This window comes from Acinonyx jubatus, chromosome B1, assembly GCF_027475565.1.
Source record: "Acinonyx jubatus isolate Ajub_Pintada_27869175 chromosome B1, VMU_Ajub_asm_v1.0, whole genome shotgun sequence".
Lineage (NCBI taxonomy): Eukaryota > Metazoa > Chordata > Mammalia > Carnivora > Felidae > Acinonyx > Acinonyx jubatus.
The window spans coordinates 112,744,099-112,768,980 of record NC_069382.1 but is presented as its reverse complement, the minus strand read 5'-3'; the positions used below and the strand labels follow the sequence as shown (position 1 = coordinate 112,768,980).

The following is a 24,882-nucleotide window of genomic DNA, read 5'->3' as shown; positions in this document are numbered from 1 at the left end:
CAGAGGTCTCAGCCCAGAGCATCAACAGAGGGGACAATTTATAGTCTGTTACTTCTGCATTCCTCATTAGTAGTAATTTGGTGCCAGTGGCAGCAAGCAGGGTGGGAAGAAGAACCCAGAAGGGGAGTCTTCAGGCTGGAGGGACTGGAGTTCCCCGATCAGTCCTGTCGGCCATCTTATAACAGATTTTTCCCTGTCAAGGGAATCTCTGAAATGGTAACAGTCATGTTTCTTTCACGTCTCAAGACATACTATGGAGAGATGGTAGCGTAACATGTGAATAAAGTGAAGACATGGCAGAGTACATACAAAAAAGAAGAAACCTTGGGGCGCCGTGTGGCTTGGTGGGTTAAGCATCCGACTTACACTCAGGTCATGATCTCACGGTTCGTGGGTTTGAGCCCCATATCGGGCTCTGTGCTGGCAGCTCAGAGCCTAGAGCCTACTTCAGATTCTGTGTCTCCCTCTCTCTCTGCCCCTCCCTCACTCATGCTCATGCTCTGTCTCTCCCTGTCTCTCAAAAATAAATGAACATTGAAAAATAAAAAAAAAAAAAGAAGAAACCTTTAGTTCACAGTCACTGATAACTTAGTTTAGTTACTCACAAGTGGAATTAATCTTCTGAACATTAACAAGCCAAAGGCAAACAGCAAAAGTGAAGATCATACATTGCTGGAGGCTGAGAAAACTTGAAAATACTATACTTAACACCGTGAGATTCCAAAACATGCTGCACAGCAACACTGGAATGATGTTGCTCATCAGGAAGTGAATCTCAGGCTCTCCCCCAGACCTCCTGAATCAAAACTAAGTCCCTAGGAGGCTTATCTGATTGCCATCAACTACCATGCATGCACTCTGTATATACATCATAAGTACCCAACTAGTCTGTTTTAAAGATTAAGCAACATTTACATATTGAATCAAAATTTCAAAATGTCGGTACCTTTAATGGAAGGGCCCTAGGATGACCTCCAGGTAGAAAGCCCAGCTCTAAGATTCCTAGAAGTCAGAAACGAATCTAAGTCTATTTTAGTCATTGATCCCTTCTAGATACTGGGGATAAGATAACACTTCAGGTAAGGAGACAAACTGTAAATAAAGAAATCATTACGCCATGACAGACCCCTGCATCTCCCACCATAGTGACAGTGGGGCATTCCCAATACATACGAAGGGAGTTCAGAAGCTGGACAGACAAAAATACACTAACGTCTACCTCAGATGTTGATATTAACTACTAAAACGATGTGAGAGTACACAAAAACCATGGACACAAATGTTCACAACAGCATCACCCATAAAAGCCAAAGAACAGAAACTCAAATGTCCATCACCTGATGAATGGATAAACCAAATGTGTTATATATCCATAAAATGGAACATGATTCAACCACCTAAAGGAATGAAGTACTGATAACAGGCTACAACATGGATGAACCTTGGAAACATTATACGAAGTTAAAGAAGCCAGATGCAGTAAGCCATATGTTGTAGGATTCCATTTATAGGAAAATTTGGAATAGGAAAATCCAGAGACAGAAAACATTATGGACTGTCAGGAACTAGAGAGAAAGGAAGAGGTGGGAAGGGGAATGACTGCTCGTGGGTACACGATTTCTTTTTGAGGTGAAAAAATGTTCTAAAATTAGACACTGGTGATGGTTGTACAACTCTGAATATACTAAAAAAAAAACTTAAACATAGTTGTACAACTCTGAATATACTAAAAAAAACTTAAACATACGAGAGATAAAGACAGAGAAAGGATGCAAACATCAAGGAAACTAGAAAGAAGACACAGAACAATGGCTACATTCATTTAAATTGAAACTGGACTTCTATACATAATGTCTAACATTCCCACTATTTTTATTGGTTAAAACTCACTAAGGAATTATATCCTTAGAAAAGGACATTTCACAGAAATAATTACCACTTAGGTAAATACCAAAAAAGAAAAAAAGTTATTCTCTTCATTTACATTACTTAGTAACTTGCTTTCAAAACAATTCAGAGTTGAGGATTTTAAGCGTCCGACTTCAGCTCAGGTCATGATCTCATGGTGAGTTCGAGCCCCATGCGGGGGCTCTGTGCTGACAGCTCAGAGCCTGGAACCTGCTTCGGAATCTGTGTCTCCCTCTCCCTCTGCCCTTCCCCCACTGGTGTGCGTGCACACGTGTGTGCTCTCTCAAAAATAAACATACAAAAAAAAAGAGCAAAAGATGGTAACTTCCAAGCTGGTGAATAAGAAAATGTTATTATCAACTGGATCTTACTTTAAATTCCTAATTTTGCATATCAGAGCTATGCAATTTCCTTTCCCTTTTTCTTACCCAAAACAAAGCGGAGAAACAGGGTCTCTCAGCTTCAGCAATAACGACTCCTTGAACCAGATAATTCTTTGTTGTGGGAGCCATTCTGTGCACTGTCAGATGTTTAGTAGCATCTCTGGCTTCTATCCAACAGATGCCAGAAGCACCCCCAGCACAGGCACATGCTAACAATCAAAAATGTCTGCAGATACTGCCAAACACCCCCTTGGAAGTGGCAAAATCTTATCTGGTTGAGAGCCACTAGAGTAGAGAACTACTTCTCAAAATTCAATGTAACAGAGCTCAGGCTGGGAAAGTTTATTTCCCAATTCACATGTAGAGACACAAGTATGCTGAGGGGGAAGCTAATACTGCCAGGTATCATGCCAGAAGCCAGGGCTACAGAATCACCCAGAACTAGGATTCCAAAGTAGCCACTAGCTCTCAAAATTTCTTGCCCCGGAAAGAGAGTAAAAATGAATACATGAATACATAAATACACAGAGAGTAGAAGAAATGCTGGCAGCCACCCCAAAGTTACTATCTAGACATGCCCTGTCAATACAACTTTCTGAGATGATGAAAATCTTCTATACTGTACTGTCCGATACACTGGCCACTAGGCAGTGGAGTGCCTGAAATGTGGCTAGTGCAGCTAAGGAAAAGAATCTCTTACTTTACTAATTTTAACTAAATTTAGGTTGCCACAGGTGGCTAGCAGCTATCAGATTCGACAACACAGAGCCAGACCTTGTTATCGTTCTTGTTATTGTTGTTAGTCAACATTCGTAAGAGTACATTCTTGGTGGAAATCCAGCTTTCCTTCTTCTTCAGGCAATTTTTCCAGCAGCAGATCAATAGCTGCCCCTGACCATGGCCAGGCCAATGCTCTGAAGAATGAAAATATTGGCCTCTGCCTCGGCCCTTCATAAGCTGGGTGTTCTGCATGCGTGTTTCTGTTCTGTTCCACCTCAGTCTCCTCCAAAATCCAGAATGAGGTACTGGCCTGCTGTGAAAGGCATCTAACAGTGTATGGGACAAACTGCTCAAAAAAGGTAGAACTGGTAAAAGGGAGAATTATCTCATTCATTTATTTGTTTGCTTTTTAATTAACTCTTTCCCAGGTAGAATACAATACCTTCTCTGTCTTTTTACTACTGCATCCCTAGCACCTAGAACAAAGGCACACACAGAGTAGGTGTTAAATATTTGATGAATAAATAATAACAAGGGGGCACCTGGGTGGCTCAGTCAGTTAAGCATCTGACTCTTGATTTCGGCTCAGGTCATGATCTCACAGTTGCGAGATCAAGCCCCACATGGGACTCCATACTGGGCGTGGAACCTGCTTAAGATTTTCTCTCTCTCTCTGTCCCTCCTCCCCCCCCCAAAAAAATAAAAATTAATAATAAAAAATAAGAACACCACCTTAAATATTGTTCATGTGCCAGGTATCACTATAGTGTTTCAAATATACTGACTTACTTAAACCTCACTACAGCAGCACCTGGGTGGCGCAGTTGGTTAGGCATCCAACTCTTGATCTTGGCTCAGGTTGCAATCTCACGGTTTGTTACATGGAGCTACCCCCACTCCCACCCCTACGGGGCTCTGTGCTGACAGCACAGACCCTGCTTAGGGTCCCCCCTCTGCCTCTCCCTCGCTCATGTGTGCATGTGCACACTCTCTCAAAATAAATAAACTGTAAAAAAAAATTTTTATAATGTTTATTATTATTTTTGAAAGAGAGACAGAGAGCAAGCAGGGGAGGGGCAGAGAGAGAGGGAAACACAGAATCGGAAGCAGGTTCCAGGCTCTGAGCTGTCAGCACAGAGCTCGACGCAGGACTCAAACCCACAGACCGCGAGATCATGACCTGAGCTGAAGTCAGCTGCTTAGCCAACTGAGACATCCAGGCACCCCTTCAAAATAAATAAACTTAAAAAAATAAACCCCACTATAACCCTAGGAGATATGCACTATCTCCTAGTGGAGATATAGGTCCACCATAAGCTGTATCTTATTATTCACATTATTACCTTTGAGGATGAGGCACAAACGTATTACGGTAACATGCCCAAGATCACACAGGTGGTGACAAAACTATAATCTGAATCCTACCACATATGAAGCATATTCTCTAAAGCTGTGCAGAGATATTAATGTTATCTAAGGATTTTAATGTCTGAAGCACCCAAGCTTACTATGTACCATATTCCTTATCCCCATCTTGTTATATGAGAAGCTCAGTGTAGACACAAAACATCTGTAATGAAATATCACTACATAATACGTGATAGTGGCAGCATGCAACATAATACAGGGGTGCATACCCAATTCAGCAATGTGTAAGAGTGTGCGCACACAGGAGGGAGGGCCACTGTATGATAAACAAGCCCACAACTCTGCGAAGATTCTAGGAAGTGACAAAGGTTAACATGCAGCCCAGGCACAAGGAAAGGCTTGTGTAAAACCATGAGGATGAAAGGTACAGAAGAAAAGTTGGGGCTGGAGATATGGAGCTATAGAAATTTGGGGAGTAGCAGGAGATAGGGGTATGGAAAGGCAAACCAGAATGAGACTACAGGTTGCTTCTGAATGTCAGACCACTCCGTGGGCTGGAGGCTCCAACTCCCCAGTAAGGCAGGTCCAAGCAAGGAATTCAACCCAACATGATTCTACCAAAGGGGTGAGTAACCCCTGGACCTGAACTGAGTGCCCCACATCTCCCTCAGCCCAACTCACACACTCCTAAGGGCAGATAAAAGCTAGTCCCACATTGGGGCGTCTGGGTGGCTCAATCGGTTAAGTGTCCTCTTGGTTTCGGCTCAGGTCATGATCTCACAGTTACACGAATTTGAGCCCCATGTCAGACTCTGCACTGAACGTGGAGCCTGCGTGGGATTCTCTCTCCCCCCCCGCCCCTCCCCCACTCACACTGTCTGTGTCTCTCTCAAAATAAACAAACCTAAAAAAAGAAAAAAAAAGAAAAAAGCTGGTTTCAGTATAGAAAGGTTCAGTCAGATGGAGAATGAAATGCATTACATCTGATCCTTTGTCAGACTGAGGTATGAGGAAGCTAACAAAGCAAGTTTATTCCTGATTTCTCTTTAACCATTCTTGTAGATGTATGGAGACATCTCCCTCTAATACTAAATAATGCTCCCCAATGCCAGAACATTATATTTTCCTAGGTCTTTCCTAGCTCTCATGAAGCCCCTTCTCTTACCTGTTCCTTCACAGGAGATACTACCCAAAGCTTAGGACTTAGTCTCTCATTTTTCTCTTCATTCTCTAACTCAAATTTAATCATCAAATCTTTATTTCCAATCTTAACCCACCTCAGTCCCTATCATGTTGTCCACGTGTCCCTACTGAGTATTCGAAATGAGGCTAGTCTGAATTGAGATGTGTAAGTATAAAATACACCCTTAAGTAATATACCTTAGTAATTTTATGTTATGATAGTATTGAAGTTACATTTATGTTGAAATGACTTTTAAATATGTTGGGTTAAATAAAAGACATTAATCAAATATATTTCAACCTGTTTCTTTTTTCTTCAATGGACCCTCTAGAAAATTTTCAACTACATTATGTGGCTCTCACTATATTCCTATGGAGAGCATATCTACTAAAAGCTGTCTCGCGTGTGCAGCATGCTTAAAATTGGATCCACCACTAAGAAACTCTATGACATCGCTGTGCCTCAGTTTCTTCATCTATAATATGGAAATACTACTTGTAATAAATGGGATAACTGTAAAAATAAGAACTATACACATTTACTATATGCCAGGCACTGTAAGCATTTCTCATATATTAGCTCCTTTAAATCTTCACAACATCCCAGTGAGACCAACGCTTCCATTTTACAGGTGAGCACAGGGAAATCAAGTGACTAGCCAAAGGTTATGTGGTTAGTAAAGAGCAGAGCCCAGATTTGAGCCCAGGCAGCTTTAAATGACTATCTCTCATGATATCCACTTCAGAAATTTGCAAAAATTCAGTAAGTTAACTTAAGTAAGACATTTAAAACTGTATTGGGCACACAGTAAATTCTCCTTCAGTGTTTAACTTTTATCAGCATTACCCCAGCCTCCAGCCTACTTCCCAATTTCCCAGCACGGCACAACTTTTCTCCCCATTTCTCAAGATTAAAACCTCAGGATCCAACTTTTAACACGCCTCCCTCTTTCATTCCCTAATTCTAGTTAGTCAGCTCCTTCTTACTCTTCCTTGTGTGTTTTTAATGCACCTATTCTGCTATTCCCACAGGCGCTTTAACCCGGCCCTTTGCACCCTCGCATCGGATAAATCAATACCAAGAACAACTTAAACAGTGTTCATGTACCAGCACGCTCTAAATCTATTAGTTCATTTAGACCTCACTATAACCCTATCTGTTTTCTAAGACTTCCACATCTAGGCTCTAACAGTATCTAATTTCCTCAGTAGCCCAACCTTCCTGGAAATCCAATTTCATCATGTGATGGAAACTTTAAAGGAGTATGGGTTCTTCACACTTGTGTGTATCAGCTGACTTCAGTATGTGAAAGGAAAATATGACGGATGTTCTCTATTGGGGCAAAAAAAGACTTATAAGGCCCAGAAAATTAAAAATTCTAGCCTCACCAAAAATCTCCCAAGGAATCAAGTCTTAACTGAGCCAACATTAACAACTGCATAACCTAGCCCCACCCTACCCATTCAAACTTCTCTCCACTCCTCGGTAAAAATTCTCCAGAGTGGTTAAACAAGGTTTCCTTGTTTCTATAAAAAATAGTATTATTATTAATTCTTATTTCCAGCCTTTATTCATACAGTTCCTCTCTGCCTCACAAATCTGGGCACATTTCTCCTCCATAAACTTTCCCCAAACATTTAGGATAAACTAATCTCCCTTCTAAACTGCGATAAAACAGGTCTTGCACTAGTCACTGTGGTCTGAAATACTCATCACCTGGCAAATGCCACTTCCAGCTCCAACCAGGCCATGAGCACCTGGCCGGAAAGCATGGAGTCCCTCATTTTTCATCTTCTCCATCAGTGGCAAAGGTCTCTACAAAGAATGAACACCTATTTGGCAAACAGTTAAAAAATAAATTATGGACGGTGTAAATGAAATCATCTGTAAATACCCTAATTTAGCCAACCTTATTTCACGAACTGAAAAACACCATGAGGTGCAAGAGCCACACCAAGTTACATGGTAGTGGTTTCGCTGCGCTTTCAAATTCATTATCTTCTTTGCTCCTCGAAACAACCTAGAGAAGTGCACACTATTACACCCTTGTTAAGACAGCTAAGGGTTAAAGAAATAGAATGTTTTTCCTCAAGTTCACTCAGCTACTAAATGGCAAAGCTGGAACCAGAGACCAGGCCAGTAGTCCAGTGCTTTTTCCAATGTTCTACTTCACCTTTTATTCCTTTCCCTCCTTATCACATAAGATTAAATAATTAAAAGAAGAAAGGAATCAGGTGAGAATCTTAAGTAACAGCAGATATGATAAACTCACATCAAATGAATATTTGCCTGAAATGGCTTTTTTTTTTTTAACTCATCAAGGTTAATGATGATTTACGAGGTTGCATTTAAAATTAAACCTCATGATCGGATTGTACTGTGAAATAAAAACCTATCTAAACTTAAAACCAGCGCCTTTCCTGACTCCAAAGTTGGACACCACCTCCCCCTCCCCCACCTCAATCTGCTCTATACTTACAATATCTTAAGGCTGTTTCTCATCAAAGAAATAAGGAAGGAAACAACCTCCTGAGGACACAGCACTTAACCATCAAATCCAATTGGCAGTCCTTGCTAAACGTTATAAACCATTAGTCTACCCATACCTTACTGTCTCCAGGAATCGAGTCCTTAAAACTCCAAGTTATTTGTCAAACATTCCGATTTAATACTGAGCCACAAAGAACCTCAGTTCAGAGCAGTCTCAACTCATGAATGGCCACATTGTTGGGTACTCTCCCTTCACACTGAAACTCGCAAATGGAAAGACGTGGCGATGGATCCAAACCTGGGATAAATGCACTGGCAGAGCCAAGGAAAACCACGAACGCAATGAAAATGCGCCCGCCTTCGCCTCCTCTGCAGACCTTCTGGCCACTCCAAGAGATGCGGGAAGCATCCCCCGTCGGGGGTGCACGCTTCCGTAGCCGTCAGCTCATTCCCGAAAGATCTTCTGCGAGGTCTCATCTGAGTCGAGGAGCACGGTAAGGGAGCATTCTTCCCACGAAGGGTGGGTCGGACCGCACACAGAGCCCAGCTCGAGACCCCCGCCGCGCCAGCCCGTCTGGCACCCCCCACCGCCCCAGCTGGAAGGCGCCGCGGGCCTCGGGTACCATCCCCCGAGCTCCAGGGAGGATGCAGAGGAGGCGGGAGGGAAGGAGCGGCTCCGGAACGAGCTGCAACCAGAGCCTCCCAGAGCCTCCTTCGCTTCTCTGCCCCGACTCACCCAGTTCTGCGCATTATTGCTCAGCTTGACTTTCTTGCACAGGCTCCCAGGTACCTCCATAGCTGCAGAGCGCGCGCGGGTGCCGGGATCCTAAACGCCAGGAGAGTAGCCGGAGGAGAGGCCGACGGGGGCGGGGCAGGACGAAAAGGCGGGGCCTCCTTGCGCCCGAGTCGGCGCGCGCTTACGTACGCACGGGCTCGTGCTCGTACCTCCTACTGCGTGGCGCGTTGGTTGCGCCTCCGAAATGGATCTGGAGCAGAGGTATGTGGGGAGGGGCGAAGCGGCGGGCCAGAACCTTAGGCAGGAGCTGGGGGTGGGGCTTTGGCGCTTGCAACGGTGCGAGCGCGCACGACGCTCCTCCCTCTTGATTCTGAGGAAGGGGCGGGGCCTGGGAAGGTAGTCGTGGAAGTTTCCTGGCCTCTCCCGGGCTTGACGCCTTGTGCTGCGCAGGCGCTGAGGTTGGAGCCAAGTCCCAGGCGCGGGCCACCCACGGAAGGGCAAGGGAGGTTCTTGGCTCCCTGCAGCTGATGCTGGCTGGAAAGAGACATTGATGGAGTCTCCTGCCCCTCTGACTTTTCCTCCATAAGCGCGGCCACCAGTCTTCTGTCTGCCCATTCTGTATCCTTGTCACCCTGGCCACATTTAAAAAGGGATTTTCCAGCCTGGCAAAAGGAAGAAATGATTTACTGAACAGCTTATTTTCCACACGTTCCGCTTGGTGGCTTTAAAATTCTGCTCAACGCGTAACTTCAAGAAACAGTCAATGCCCCTTCCTTGGTCATCAATAATTAGTATCTCGACTGGGATTAGCGGTCATCTGCAAGGTGCTTCCTTCCCCACTTGGAGACTTCGCTTCATATCAGGAGATTTCTGTCCAGTAATTCTCAACCGCTAGGCCAAAAGTGCCCCTATATTATTAGTTTTTCCGAAAAGTCTTAGAGGACTGAATTCCAGGCTTAGGGAGGGCTGCTGGTTACCAAAGGGTAGACTGCCCACCTGTGCAGGACAGTCTCAAATTCACCTAATTATTATAGGACCAGTTCACAGGAAAATGGGGGCGGGGGGGAGGACTTCCTCCACGAGTTACTCCCCCACCATCCATTCTAAGGGCTTTTCCAAAGCTTGCCGCAGGCACAGAAATAGTACTCTGCACCTGCCCCCTCCCACACGCCGCCCACCACATCATCTTCAATCACTAAGACCTGAGGGTACTGCTTCTCAATAACTAGCAAATCAGTCTATTTCCCCCACTGTTACTGTCGTTTGTTAGGCCTTCCCCCTATCCAAGATGAATCACAACTAATCCCCTTAACTGAGCACCCTCCACCTGTGCGGCTGCTGCTCACACGCATGTTACTCCATTTTTGAATTGCTGTCAGAGTGGTACTTATAAAATTTTAAATCCAACCTTGTTTACTTGACCATATAAAATGTCAATTCATTGGTTCCCTGTAGCTTTTTCTAAGGGGTGTTTAATTTGAAGTCTGTATATAGAATTGAATTTCGATATAATTCTCAGTTCTCAAAAAGCGGGGCAGGGACAGAGACAGAAAATCTTAAAGCAGCCTCTGGGCTCACAGCGCATGCGGTACTCCAAATCCCTAAACCATGAGCTCATGACCTGAGACTGAGCCACTGAGGCGCCCCAGCCATTTCTTCAAGGAGTCCTAGGAAATGGTATTTAAAGGGAAATGGTATAAAGATATCACAGTCTGGGCTTTTAGTTGTACTCATTGCTTCTCAGTCCATATTTGTGAGCTTTTCCCAATGAAAGACATTTTTAGGGTTAAAATACATCATGACTTTATATTGATACTCTCAGTTCAAATTCATGATTCCAGACATCAGTCATGCAAATGAGCCTGCAACATCTTGTCAAACCAGAAACAAGGAAATCATCAAAAAACACTAGGATTGAACAAACAACAACAACAACAAAAAAAAACCCACTAGAATTATGTCAAAAGGACTCAGAAGCCAACTTTAAGAAGTTTTCTCCTGTCAAAGATGGTACAATTAGATTAGAGCACTAAAGGGATAATAACTATAAGGTATTGAAATAAACCAAATATGTTTAAATGTCCATGTTCATAATGATTATAATTAAAGACAACTCATTGCTACCCTTGGAGGATGCTAGTGAGTCAACTCATTATTTTGAAACTGGTAAATAAAAGGAAAGAATTTACCCTGCCTTCCCTGCACTAACTGTAAGTAAGGTAATGAAAAAAGTTGATGAGAGGAAGTTCTCTTTGTAGAAATACAGCTAATAGATGAAGGAAAGATGGAATTATAATATCACCATTTTGTACCTTCTAATGAAATAATGTATAAAGACAATGCTGCTCATGGCTGCTAACATCATGACAATAAAGGACATCAGAACTTTTTTGCCTCCTGATGACACTTTGCCTCCTGTGGTATTAATGCCCCTTACATTCAACCCTGATTCTAATCAAGCCTTCAGATCTGATTACCAGTTTACAGTTAATGCAGAGGAAAGATGTAAAATCACCATAAATGCAAGCAGCCAAATCCAAACTGTGGAAATCTCTACATAAGGACCTGATTCTTCAATAATTAAATTAAAAGGAGAAGGAAAAAAAAACAAATGAAGAACTGAAGATTAAAATAAAACTTAAGAGAGGTATTAAGCAATTGAACCATATGAAACTTATTTCATGACTGACTCACATAGAGAAGAATTTTTAATGCACACAGCAATAGAGGAAATTTGAAGAGTACCTGGATTCTTGATAGTAAAGAGTTACATTTTTTGGTGATAATAACATTGTTATATTTTTTAAAGGAGTAATTTTAGAGTTACATATTGAAGGATTTATCAGTGAAATGGCAATGCCACAAGTATTCAGAATTAAAATGAGGCTTTTGGAAATTAAAAACAAGATAACAGAAATGGAAGAAAAGGTGAAGATAGCTTCCAGAATGCAGAGCAAAATCCCCAAAAAATAGAAATAGAATTTTTAAAAGAATTAGTCCAGGAAATCCAACATCCACATATCAGAGATTCCAGAAAGAGAAAAATCATAGGAGGAAATAACTAAGTAAATCATTAAACAGAATTTCCTAGAAGTGAAGGACTGGAGTCTTTCCCTGAATGTCCAGCTCAAAAGATAGAAATTGAACGTACAATGCATAGTACTGTTGCCTAGAAATCCTACAAACTTCGAAGGAGAAGGACAGTTCAAAAACAAAGAATCAGGAGTGAAAATGATTTGAAGGTACTAAGAAAAACACTGAGAGCTAGAAGATAAATAGAACAATACCTTCAGAGTTCCAAAAGAAAGGCATTTCCCAGCTAGAATTTGGAATTATCATACACCCTTTCTCAAGGAAATATTGGAGGATGTGCTCCACCTAATGGAAAGAGGGCATTCAGAAAATAGATGTTGCCACACAGGAAAGAGTCAAAAGGAATTCCCAGATTTATGGTGAAGGAAGATCTGAGAATGACTGCCATGTACCAGGTCTAGAGGATAATTAGTCAGAAGGCTCTCCAAGAAGTCAGAAGGCCCTTGGAGAGCCTAGTTTAGGAAGATAAAATTAATATAGCATCTGATGGGAATGACCATACTGAAAATGATTCAGACAACTGACAAGGAGTTTGTGGTTGTATTAGTGATAACTGCTTAGAAAAGTAAGTCATCAAAAAGGACAAATTTATCACAGCCTTTCTGTACAAACTGTATTTCAGAGTAATCAAATAGCTGATGAGGAAAGGTTCATACTGATAGAATTCTAGTTAATAAATGCAGAAGGAATGTTGGCATTTAAAAATCACCATTTTAAGTGCCTGATGAGGCAATTAACATAGGCAATAATCATTAGTGTCTGCTAAAAGTATTAGGTGGAAGACAGTGTGATGGTTTATTTTGTGTGTCAACCCGAATGGGTTCACAGGGTGCCCAGATATTTGGTTAAACATTATTCTGGGTGACTCTGTGAGGGTACTGCTGGATGAGATTAACATTTGAATCAGTAGACTAAGTAGATTGCTGTCCATAAAGTGGGTGGGCCTCATCTAATCAGTTGAAGGCCTGATTAGACTAAAAAGATGACTCTTCTGCAAGTAAGAGGGAACTCCTGCCTTACTTCCTTGATTAAGACATTGGTCTTTTCCTGCCTTCAGATTCGAACTGAAACATTGGCTCTTGGTTCTCAAGCCTGCTATCCTTCAGACTGGAACTTATGCCATCAGCTCTTCTGATTCTCAGGCTTTGGGATTTGGAGTGGAACTATACCATCAGCTCTCCTGGATCTCCAGCTTGCTAACTGCAGATCTTGAGACTTCTCATCCTCCATGACCACGTGAGTCAATTCCTTACAGTAAATCTCTATCTATCTATACTATTGGTTCTGTTTGTCTGGAAAACCCTGACTAATACAGGCAGGAAAGGGAATTTTATAATGGAGGGATCAGGCTGGTACTATCTGCACCCACTTATCAATTTTAGCATCTTCTAAAACTGGGACACCAGACATCATGTACCTTAAAATGTGATATAACAGGAAATACTCACCACTAATTATCTTAGTTTGTGTTGTTTAAGAAGCAGGACATGGAAAGAAGGATTTGAGTACACATTATTTATTTGGGAGGTGAGTCCAAGAAACACCATTGGTGAATGGGAACATGATACATGAAGGAAGTCAATAAAGCAGCCATTGTGAGTAACTCAGTTTAATCCCACTGAGTAACTCTAAGAAACAGTGTTGAACACATGCTTCAAAATATATTACCCGAGAGGAGAGAGCTGGGGAGTCATTATTCAAGGATGCCGCCTAGGGAGAAGAGTGTTCATCCCTTGGAATTTTGGATTGCAATGCCCATAGGTAGAGAGGGCACTGGTCCCAAAGAAAGCCTTCATGCAAAGAAATGGAGGTATATTCACATGTGGAAGTCAAGATGATATTTTCTACAATAGCAAGGGCTGAGGGAATATGCATGCAGCACCAGAAGTATTTGCTATAACCATTTAATGAAGTATTCCTTAAAAAAAAAAAAAAAAAGCATGGGTGCATTTCTCTACTTTTTCTTTTTCACATAAGAGGATACTTATTTTTAAGAAGAGAAAAAAAATAAAGAACTCTACAAAGAAAGCCACACACACACACACACACACACACACACACACACACGAAGAAGGAGAAAAAAAGAAACTATCTCCAGAGTACTACTATCATGGTGGAAAGGAAGAATGGTAATAGTTTTACTACTTGGCTAAGCTTTAAATCACACATACTTGGTCATAATAATATAAACTATGAATAAAACCTTAACAAAATTGCAGTATCACCACATGGAGTGGTTAAGGGGGTGAAAGAAGTGTGTGTGTGTGTGTGTGTGTGTGTGTGTGTGTGTGTGCGCGCGCGCGCGCGCGGATGTGTGCCAGAAGAAAGAGGGATAGATAAATCTTCATTTTCTATGGTGTGAAACCAATAGATACTGCTTAAAACATAAAGACCAAGAATAGCAATACACCTATTATTACAAGATATGGAGATACGGTACCAAGAGATTTACCTGAAAGATTTAAGAGTCTCTAGGGCAGGAAAATTGGGGGAAGAGAGGAAGATGACCAGGGGTTTGCTCTTTGTCTTAAAATTCCTTATAGCATTATTTGGCTCTAAACTATTTGGATATATAATTTTGACATAGACATACAAAAAAATTTTTTAAGACTGAATTAGAGGTCAAATGAAGTGAGCATGTGGGAACAGCCCTTAAGATGTTTGGCTTAGGGGCACCTGGGTGGCTCAGTCACTTAAGCCTCTGACTCTTGATTTCAGCTCAGGTCAAGATCTCATGGTTGGTGAGTTTGAGCCCTGCATCAGGCTCTGCACTGACAGCATGGAGCCTGCTTAGGATTCTCTCTCCACCCCACCCCCCTCTGTCTCTGCCTCTTCTCTCTCTCTTTCTCTCTCTCAAAATAAATAAATTAAAAAAAAAATGTTTGGCTTAAAAAAGAAGAGAAATGAGACATAGCTGAAAGATAATACAGAATCAAGGTAGGATATTTAAAAAAAAAAAAAAGAAGGCTAACCCAGAGCAAATTGTATGCTGATGAGAATGACCCAACACAGAACAAAGGTGACTGATGGATGGAAGCCCTTGGGGGTTGGAATCCAGGGCACAAGTGAAGATGGGCCTTTGACAGGGAGTAGGTAATTCCTGCAAAATACAGTAAAAGGAGAAGATAGGCACAGATGCCAACCCATTGTATAGGAGGTGGAAGATGAGGGACTTTCCACTGAGGGACTTTATTCTCTCAGGTAAATATGAGGCAAAGCCATTAGCAAGACAGGACCCATACTCTGAGGACTACTGCTCTAAATAATGAATGTGCATTCCTAGATATCTGAGATACTGTCCCTGGTAACCTTGAATATTCCAAAAGTCATTCAAAACTGAGAAGATCAAAGCAAATATTTTAATCTAAACCAAAGAGCTATAAAACTTGGGAACCCCAGAGCAAAGTGTATTTTAACCCTTTCAGGTACTCCCAGTAAAAGGGTAATAGTTACATAAGCTTGGTAATACCATCACTTACCTCACTAGTATTAGAGCATCAGTCTCAGTAGGTCATCTGGGATAAACAGAATTTAAAAGTTGCTGCACAAGTGGGGCACCTGGGTGGCTCAGTTGGTTAAACATCCAACTCTTGATTTTGGCTCAGGTCATGATCTCACGGTTTCTAGTTCAAGCCCCATGTCAGGCTCTGTGCTGACAGCTCAGAGCCTGGGGCCTGCTTCAGATTCTATGTCTCCCTTTCTCTCTCTGTCCCTGCCTGCCTTGTGCTCACTCTCTCTCTCTCAAAACGTAGGTAAATAAATATTTAAAAAATGTTTTTTAAGTTGCTGCACAAGCCAAAGGCAATGTGCAGTAGGATCTTATTCACCCTCCACGCTTCCTATTGTTAGTTAAATCCCCACCAGTTTCTCAGCAATTTGGAAGCAGGCCAGGATATTTTATTTCTGTCTGGAAGGAATCACTGCAGATTCTGGAAAATTCTCTTCCTCCTACTTACTACAAGTCTCTGGGGCTTGCCAAGAGATCAGTTTGTAGACAAGTTACCTCTCTAGTCGAGGCAGTTCCATTTCTTCACATTTTGCGTTATGTGGGGAAGATACATGAAGGTATGTAAGGCATATCTTCTCCACCAGGGGGATTTGATTGAATAAAGAACAAGATGAGAGGGGTGCCTGGGTGGCTCAGTTGATTAAGCATCTGACTTTGGCTCAGGTCATGATCTTGTGGTTCATGAGTTTGAGCCCTGCATAGGGCTCTGTGCTGACATCTCAGAGCCTGAAACCTGCTTCGGATTCTGTGTCTCCTTGTCTCTCTGCCCCTCCCCTACTTGCACTCTGTCTCTCTCTCTCTCTCAAATATAAACATTAAAAAAAATTTTAAAAAGAACAAGGTAAGAGAAATAGGGCTGAAAAAAATCCCTGAAACTTCACTGATCAATTTCATCTAAAGCATTTCCTTGTGGTTATTGTCATTTGTTTCCTTAGGAAAAAAGCCCCCAAATAATAAAGTTCGTAAGACCAGCTACTAAAAATTGTTATATTTTAGAATTATGGTTTGTTCATAATTCAGAGGAGATCTTTTTCACAGGGAGTGGAAATAAGTTGCTAAAATTCTAGGCTTTCTAATTAGACAGGTAAATCATGTAACTTCTGGGGTGGAGACAGGGGTGGGGAGTCAACTGGATAAATTCATCTTAAGGAATTCTTCCGGTTCTAAAATTATTCTGGGTTCTTGGGGCACCTGGGCGGCTCAGTTAGTTAAGTATCTGACTCTTGATTACAGCTCAGGTCATGATCTGACATTCATGAAATTGAGCCCCTTGTCAGGCTCCTTGCTGAGCATGGAGCCTACTTAGGATTCTCTCCCTCTGCCCTTCCCCACCTTGTGCACACTTGCTCTCTCTGTCTCACTGAAAAAAATAAAAATAAAATTATTCTATGTTCTTAATTTAGGTGTCATTTGAACCTGAGAACAATTTAATAAAAATCACAAGTTATCTTCAAGCACTTCACTATATGTGAAACTTTGTGTTAATAATTTCTGTGAAAGTAGCTGAGTAATAAGTAATGGGAAGCAGCACCAAACGCAGCATATATTCTTTTCCCTAGATTCTTACAGCATAATCATGATGAAACTCATCCATGTTGTTGCGTGTATCAATAGTTTATTCCATTTTATTGATGAGGAGTATTCCATTGTACAGTGTTATGATTTCATTAAATTAACATTTGTTAAGCAGAGCACAGGGTGCTGGATGGTGAGTTGTGGCTCAACAACAGAATACAAAAGACAGTGAAGTAAAGAAGTTTATTACTCATAGGTCCTTGAGGAAATACATGGCTCACTTGGAGGGGCCATGCTAGGCAGGGTGCAGGCAGAGAAAGAGGAAGACTGGGTGGGGCAAGTGCCTCTATTAGGATCCCCAGGTGGAATGCTCTGGGGTTCCCAGGCTAACCCCAAACTGATCCATTCAAATCAAAGAGAGCAGGGTTTGGGTAAGCTCTGTTGGGGTGGGGTGGGGGGGTCATCTAAGTGACACATAGGGGAAAGTCCTGAGAGGTTGGGGAGACTATTGATCACAAGGGCAGTTAGGGAAGTCATATCAGGAACTTACTTTTGCTTGTGACTCTGCAGGCTATTGTCTAGGGTATATGCTTGCATGAAGGACTAGTGTCAGTTTAAGGTCCCTGCAGGTCCCTTGGGAAAACAAAATAGGTGCCAAGGCAGAATATCACGGAGTAGCTTAGCTGAACTCACAACATGTATATACCATGATTTGTTTATTCATCTGTTGAAGGTAATTTCAGTTTGAGGCTATTGCAAATAAAATTGCCATGAACATTCATAGACAAGTCTTTGTGTGGACATTTGCTTTCTTTCCCCCTGGGTAAATACCTAGGAGTATCAGTATCAGGAGGATGGCTGGCATATGTTTAATTTTTTTTGAAAAACAGCTAAAACCACGTTCTAAAGTGGTTGTACAATTTTATATTCCTGCCAGCAGTGCATGAGAATTTTAGTGGCTCCACATTCTTGCCAACAGGTTGGTCTTTTTAAATTTAGTCATTGTAGGGGTGCCTGGGTGGCTCAGTCGGTGAAGCGTCTGACTTCGGCTCAGGTCATGATCTCATGGTTCGTGAGTTTGAGCCCCGCATCAGGCTCTGTGCTGACAGCTCAGAGCCTGGAGCCTGCTTCAGATTCTGTGTCTCCCTCTCTCTCTGCCCCTCCCCCACTCATGCTCTGTCTCTCTATGTCTCAGAAATAAATAAACATTAAAAAAATTAAAAAAATAAAAGGAACTGCACATAATCACTGTACTAGTTGGTAAAGTCATTCCCCATCAGGGGACAGGTTAACAATTCTGATGCTGCTGTACATGTGCAAGGGAATTAAACAAGTGGATGGCACAAAGTAGGAGCCAAGTTTCTCACCGTTGGAGTGAGATTCAGATAAACAAGAGGTGGGGGTTGGATGGGAGGAGGTAATGGATTTGGTAATGGATTCGAATGGAGACGTTGTAATAACTCAGGTTTAGTTTAATACAGATGTAGATGATTACATATAGAAATATTTATAGATATGGGCATATACATAAGTGATGTACATATGTTACTTTGCTCTGGAAGCTGAGAGGGCTCAGAAGAAACAATATCCCAGTAGCAGTGAGTATACCTAATGCCCAGATCTTGGTTTCTAATACCATTTCCAGTAAAAGGAGCCAGAGTTTCTTGGAGAAATGGCTGATTCTAGGACAAGCAAAGAAACATGTAAGATGAGCCTGGAACATCTCAGAGTGTCAGAGTGTTTTTTGTTTGTTTTTGTTTTTTGAAGTCTATTTATTTATTTTGATGGGGGGGGAAAGAGCGAGCAAGCAGGGGAGGAGCAGAGAGAGAGGGAGGGAGAGAGAGAATCCCACGTAGGCTCCGCACTATCAGGGCAGAGCCTGACGCAGGGGTTTAACTGACTGAGTCACCCAGGAGCCCCCAGAGTGTTTTTGATGTACAAAAACAAAAACAAAAAAACAGCAGAATACCATATTCATGCAAGTCTGTCAAAGGAGCACAGGAGCCAAATGAAAGATCTCCCAACAGCCAAAGCTGGAAAAATTTGAGGAACAAAATAAATAAAGTAATATAGGATTATCAAAGGATAAAATAAACATCTCTGAGTCCAAACTGACAAATAAATGATTGAATATATGAATGAGTGGGGAAAGGAGACAAATCTCCCATGCAGAAGAATTCCAAATAATTTATGTAGATACTCAAATATCAAGGAGAGGGAGCATAAATTTCTACTCCTTAAATATGGGCTGTACCCCCTTCTTCTACATTATGGAAATAGAAAGCAAATGGGTAACTTCACAGTGAAGAAAACTGACAAATACTACCTCAGCCAGGTAAGCAAGATCAACATCAGCAGTGATAAATCATGTTGACAGGGTGCAGTCTTGGTATGAAGTGATGCAAATGACACTTTACCCCTGTGATCTTCCTCTGGAAACCCAAAATCCCAGTCGAATCATGAGGAAAAACATCAGGCAAATTCCATTAGACAGACAACCTACAACATACCTCACCAGTACTTCTCAAAATTGCCCAAGTCATCAAAAACAAGGCAAGTCTGAGAAACTGTAACAGCCACAAGGAACCTAAGAAGACATGAAACAACTAAACGTAATGTGGTGTCCTGGAGAGGGGCCCAGAACAGAAAAAGAAATCAGGGAAAAACCTAAAAACTAAGGAAATCCAAATAAACCAGTTAATAATAATGCATTAGTATTGATTCATTAAGTGTAACAATGTCTCATACAAAGATAAATGCTAACAATGGGGAAAGCTGAGTGTGGGGATATATGGGAACTCTGTACCACCTGTTTCATTTACCTGTAAATATAAAGCTATTTTTAAAAAAATAAAGACTACTGTGCTTGCTTCAGCAGCACATATACTAAAAAGTAAAGACTATTTATTAAAAAAAAAAAAAAAGAATCTTGACACCCCAAAGCAAACATGTTTCTCTCTTTTGATAATCCCCAAATGCTGGGCATCCACTGAGCTTGTCTGGACAACAGCAGGCAAATTCTGTTTATTCCTGGCATCTCAACTTTCTTCTGCCTCATGAGAATTGTGGCCATGCCCACTGAGTAACTTGCTGTTTGGATCTCCTGTCAGTATCCTACATCATCTCACTAATGTTCTAGACATGCATTTCTGTGGACATAAACTGAGTTTTCTGGGTGCTGTTCCCCACTCCTCTCCTAGTACCGTAGGGAGGGGTTGCATTTTGACTGCAACATAGCCTTAGACTAGTGGCCAGCAAACCTTTCTCCTCATTTTCCACTGTTCCCTAGAAGAACCTTGCTTTAGAAATTAGTGAAATCTGCACAATTCCAGCTTCCCTGGTGTCCATGTGCTCTTTCCTTCCACCTGCACCTTCCTCCTATAATTAATTTTCTCATTTTCCTTTCTGGTAGTCAATGGGGAAAAATAACATGTCCAGACTAGAATTTTCATCATATATTTCTGAGATTCTTTAAAGAAAAATCCTCACCTGTAGCCAGCTTCCTCTGCAGCTATTGATCAAAGAGTTTCCTACCACATTTGAAAACACTGAGCAGGTCCTTTGCCAGCTGACTCTGTCCTACCTGTTGTTGGCCCCACTGGTGGGAGCTCCTGCTGTGTTTGCATGCTTGCAAAAGGCCATGTCATGCTGGCGCTTCTCCCCTGACTGTGCAATTGAACACACTGTTTTCTTATTCTGAATAAGAGAATATAGCTCTCACTCCCTGACATCATGTACTAATTAGGCTCTTTCAGATAGTAGGAAATGGAGACATGGGTGACTACCTTAGTTAACAGGGTTTTATCCTAAAGATGGGGGAAGAAAGGGAAAGAAGAGGAGCTTTCAGCAGCCACACAAATAGGATAAGAAAAAAATATAGCACCCTAGTGCTCTGGAGAATGGAAACTTATTTATTCTCTACTCCTGCTTCTACTACTTCTACCTCTACCAACTAACTGGTTTTCTCACAAACTATCCAAGTGACAGGGATCTAATTGGATCTCCTTATCACAATACAATTTAGGCTACTCCTACTGGTAAAAGCTCCCATGCCAGGATATCTTTTAAGTTGCTGGCCAGCCTGCAGACAGGTGCCTCTAGGTCAGGTGTCTATCTGGAGTGTAATCACCTGCAACCAGGAGGTGGGGTTCTGTAGTCTAAGATACAACAATTAATTCATTAGAAAGCAGCTAGATGGGGGTTGTAGGTCTGGAAGAAACTCAGAATCATGTACTCTTCTCTTACATAATAGACCTATTTTCCCAAAGTTCCTTCTGTTGGAAACATTAATTCTTTGTAACCATCAACATGTGTTTTGTGGAAAAGGGTCCTATGATAAATCTGGTTCAACAAATATTTATAAGTGATTACTAAATGTCAGGCACAGTTCAATGCACTTAAATGTGTGGGAAATGTGGGTTAAACTAAGTTTTTATACGGCAAAATCCGAACTGGTTTTAGCATGCCATTATAAGCTCAAGAGAAGGGCTATTGTTTGCACTGTCTTTCAAATTTTTTAAACCAGGTTCTCTTTTCTGACAAGCATTTCTTAAGCCTCAGATTACATGAAAGATACACCCTGAGAAATACTCAACTTTACAATTGAATTTCCAGAAAATGATGTTGTCAAGGGACACATATGCTGTAGTATCTAGTCTCCACAAAGTACCTCCTCTCCCCTGAGGAACACCTCTCCTGGTATTCACCTCCTTGTGTGCTCTTCTCCCACCCTGAATCTAAGCTGATGCTATGACTCACTTTAGCTAATAGAATGTAGCAGAAATGACTGTGTCAATTCCAGGCTTGAGCCTGACAATTTAAGAAATCTGGCTGCCTTGCCCAAAGTCCTGCAGTATGAAGAGGCCACATGGAGAAAGAGAGGCTCTGATACTACATGGAAAAGACCAAGGAATCTGACCAACAGGGAGAACCAAAGCCCCAAATATCTGGCCGCAATGGAAATATATGAGGCAAACCTCATCATTTAATCCATCCTAGCTAAAATGGCAGACATGTGAGTGAAGAAATCAACCTGGACATTCTAGTCCTAGTAGTGAAAGCCATAGCCAAATCCCAATCCACAGAATTGTGAGGCATAATAAATGGTGGTTGTTTTAAGCCACTGTTTGAAGTAGTTTGTTAGATAGGTAAACAAAAATATATAAATAATTTGAGGGCCTCTAGGGTGGTTCAGTCGGTTTTGCATCCAACTTTGGATCAGGTCACAATCTCACGGTTCATGACTTCAAGCCTCACATCAGGCTCTATGCTGACAGCTCAGAGCTGGAGCCTACTTTGGATTCTGTGTCTCCCTCTCTCTCTCTGCCCCTCCCCCATTTGTGCACATGTGTGCTCTCTCTCTTTCTCAAAAGTAAATTTTTAAATGTATATATAAATCATTTGAAAAATTATTGCATAAAGTTAACATATTGTGACTAAATTATATTTATAAATACAGGTATCTTTCAGAAATGACCCTTTTTAAAGAAAATACAGGTATTTATTTATAAATACTTAAAGAATTTTACTGTTTACTATAATCACTTGCCTTCTTTTAATTTTGGAAATAACCATTTTCTCAGTAAAAATTAAAAATCAAATAAAAGAAGTTTTGAAATATTTAATCACAGAAATGCCAATTTAACTGTGCATATACTTCTTGCAGTAAACAAAATTAGAATACTTTCATACAATAAGGAACTAAGAAAAAATTGAATTGAACTTGAGGCATCCATTTGTTTATAATTGGCAAATCTAATTTAAAAGCACATCTGCTCCATTTAGCCTGCAAATATCGGTAGCAATTAGGGAATTATAAATTCCTAATATTAAAACAAGATCCTAATGTCAGTCAGGGAATATTATCCTTTATTTACAAGCTTGGGGACACTAATTATTTACAAAAGATAAAATGTTCAACACAATTCTCTTTCTCTCCTCCTCCTTTCCTCTTTCCTTCTTCTCTGCCACCCCCCTCATCCCCAATTCTTTTCTCCCTGGATGTCCAGAATACTGAGTTGGCCACACTGGTTTGAGTGTTTGTGAGGGAAGATTCCAAGAAACCCATGCATTCATTTCAAACAAGCCAATCAGAAGCCCAGACCTTGTGTTATTATGTTGTAATAGCAGGAAATCACCCCCACCTTAGTATCCGTCCCTTTCTAGGTTGAGCAGGCTAGCAACGTAAGATGCATAGGATCCTAAAATCAGAGCCCTTCACTTCTTACGCAGCAGTTGTATTCTCGGTTGACTTTACTGGACACAACTTCCAGATAGTCACATGAAAATTATTCCATACAGATATTTTAGTAAATGAAATTCGTAAAAGCAGAGTTGTAGAATAAGAATCTAAATATTTAGGAGTAAGTTTTTGTTTTGGAATTATGAGAACACATTTCAAGATGATATGAAAAGACACACTATGTCAGTATGTCCAATAAAACACAGAGTTAATGTTGTTAAAGGAAAAACTGGAATAAAAGAAGGCACTGTGGAGTATCAGGGACAAATCTCTTCCCACTAATGTGTCCTAGTGCTTGCTATGTTTGTGTCCTCCCAAAATTCACATGTTGAATCCTAATCTCCAAAGATGATGGTGTTAGGAGGTGGGGCCCTTAGGGATTGAGGTTATGAGGGGGGAGCCCTCATGAATGGGATTAGTGTCTTATAAAAAAGACCCCACAGAGATCGCTAGCCCCTTCCACCACGTGAGTGCACAACAAACAGGCACTAGCTATGAACCAGGCAAATGGCCCTCACTGAAAGGCAGCTATGCTGTAGCCTTGACCTTAAGACCTACAAGCCTCCAGAACTGTGAGAGATAAATGTCTGTTGTTTATACCCCCAGTCTGTGATATTTTGTAATAACAACCCAAACAGACTAAGACAGTGCTTATTTCTATTGTTTCTCTAGGGCCCCTATTTAGGTCTCAGTTTGTAATTTATGCAGAAACGCAACTGGAGAACCAGAGTCCATAAATATTCAGGCATAGTACCTTTAATGAAATATTTCCTCCAAAGATATAAACTGGTGACAGTGGTCTCTTTCCTTCAATATAACAGTTGCTCTTAAGATTAGTATAGCAGGATCTGATTTCTGATTGGAAGACAAAGGACAGTTAAAACCAGGCATTGCAAGCTAAAAGATGAAACAGAGTAGAGCAGAGTACTATTGTTACTTGATTGAACCCACAAATTCTTACAGAAGACCCAGAGATAAAAGTGTAATACTCCTCTGTCAAATATGTATATACGCTCCAGCATTTACCTTGGAATAATCAGATGTAGGGAAGGACTAAAAGGCCAAACCTAAAGAGAATGAAGCCACACATGTTAAAAAGAAACAAAATAAATGCAGTTAACATTATGCTGACATCCAAACACTGGGTTGCAAGAAAGAGAAAAATAATTCTCTATTACATTCAAGAGTTAATCTGGACAAAGCAAAGATACAACAAAATATATGCAAGTATGTTTTATCTCTCATCAAATCCTACAAAGGTCATTTTCTCTAAAGAGAGGAACCCAAGATGAATAAAATCTTTGATATATTTACTCTATTTTCCCTTACTCTGTGTGTGTGTGGGGGGGGGGGGGAGGGGGGGAATGGGGTGGGTATACACAGTTTGTATAAAAACAAGTCCAAGTTTTTTTCATTTGGACATTGAGTAGGAGGTACTACAAATGTTTGTTAAAGCAGAATTTTCAGGGAAAAATCTATGCTTACCAATTAACTTTTTTTTTAATTTTAATGTTTATTTTTGAGAGAGAGACAGAACACAAATGGGGGAGGGGCAGAGAGAGAGTCACAGAATCTGAAGCAGGCTCCAGGCCCTAAGCTGTCAGTACAGAGCCCGAAGCGGGACTTGAACTCACAAACTGCGAGATCCTGACCTGAGCCAAAGTTGGATGCTTAACTGACTGAGACACCCAGGCGCCCCACCAATTAACTTTTTTTAAATGTTTATTTATTTACTTT

At 41.2% G+C, this 24,882-nt stretch overlaps 1 protein-coding gene across 1 annotated transcript in view; it reads right to left on the bottom strand.

Annotated features, from left to right (window-relative positions):
* The window catches only part of PAPSS1 (3'-phosphoadenosine 5'-phosphosulfate synthase 1), a 103,085-nt gene extending 94,118 nt beyond the window's left edge, over window positions 1-8,967 (bottom strand). The window contains 1 exon segment of the mRNA XM_027061997.2: window positions 8,789-8,967. Within this exon segment, the coding sequence (XP_026917798.1) occupies window positions 8,789-8,848 (60 nt within the window). The 5' untranslated portion in view covers window positions 8,849-8,967.
* Window positions 8,968-24,882: the final 15,915 nt, after the last annotated feature.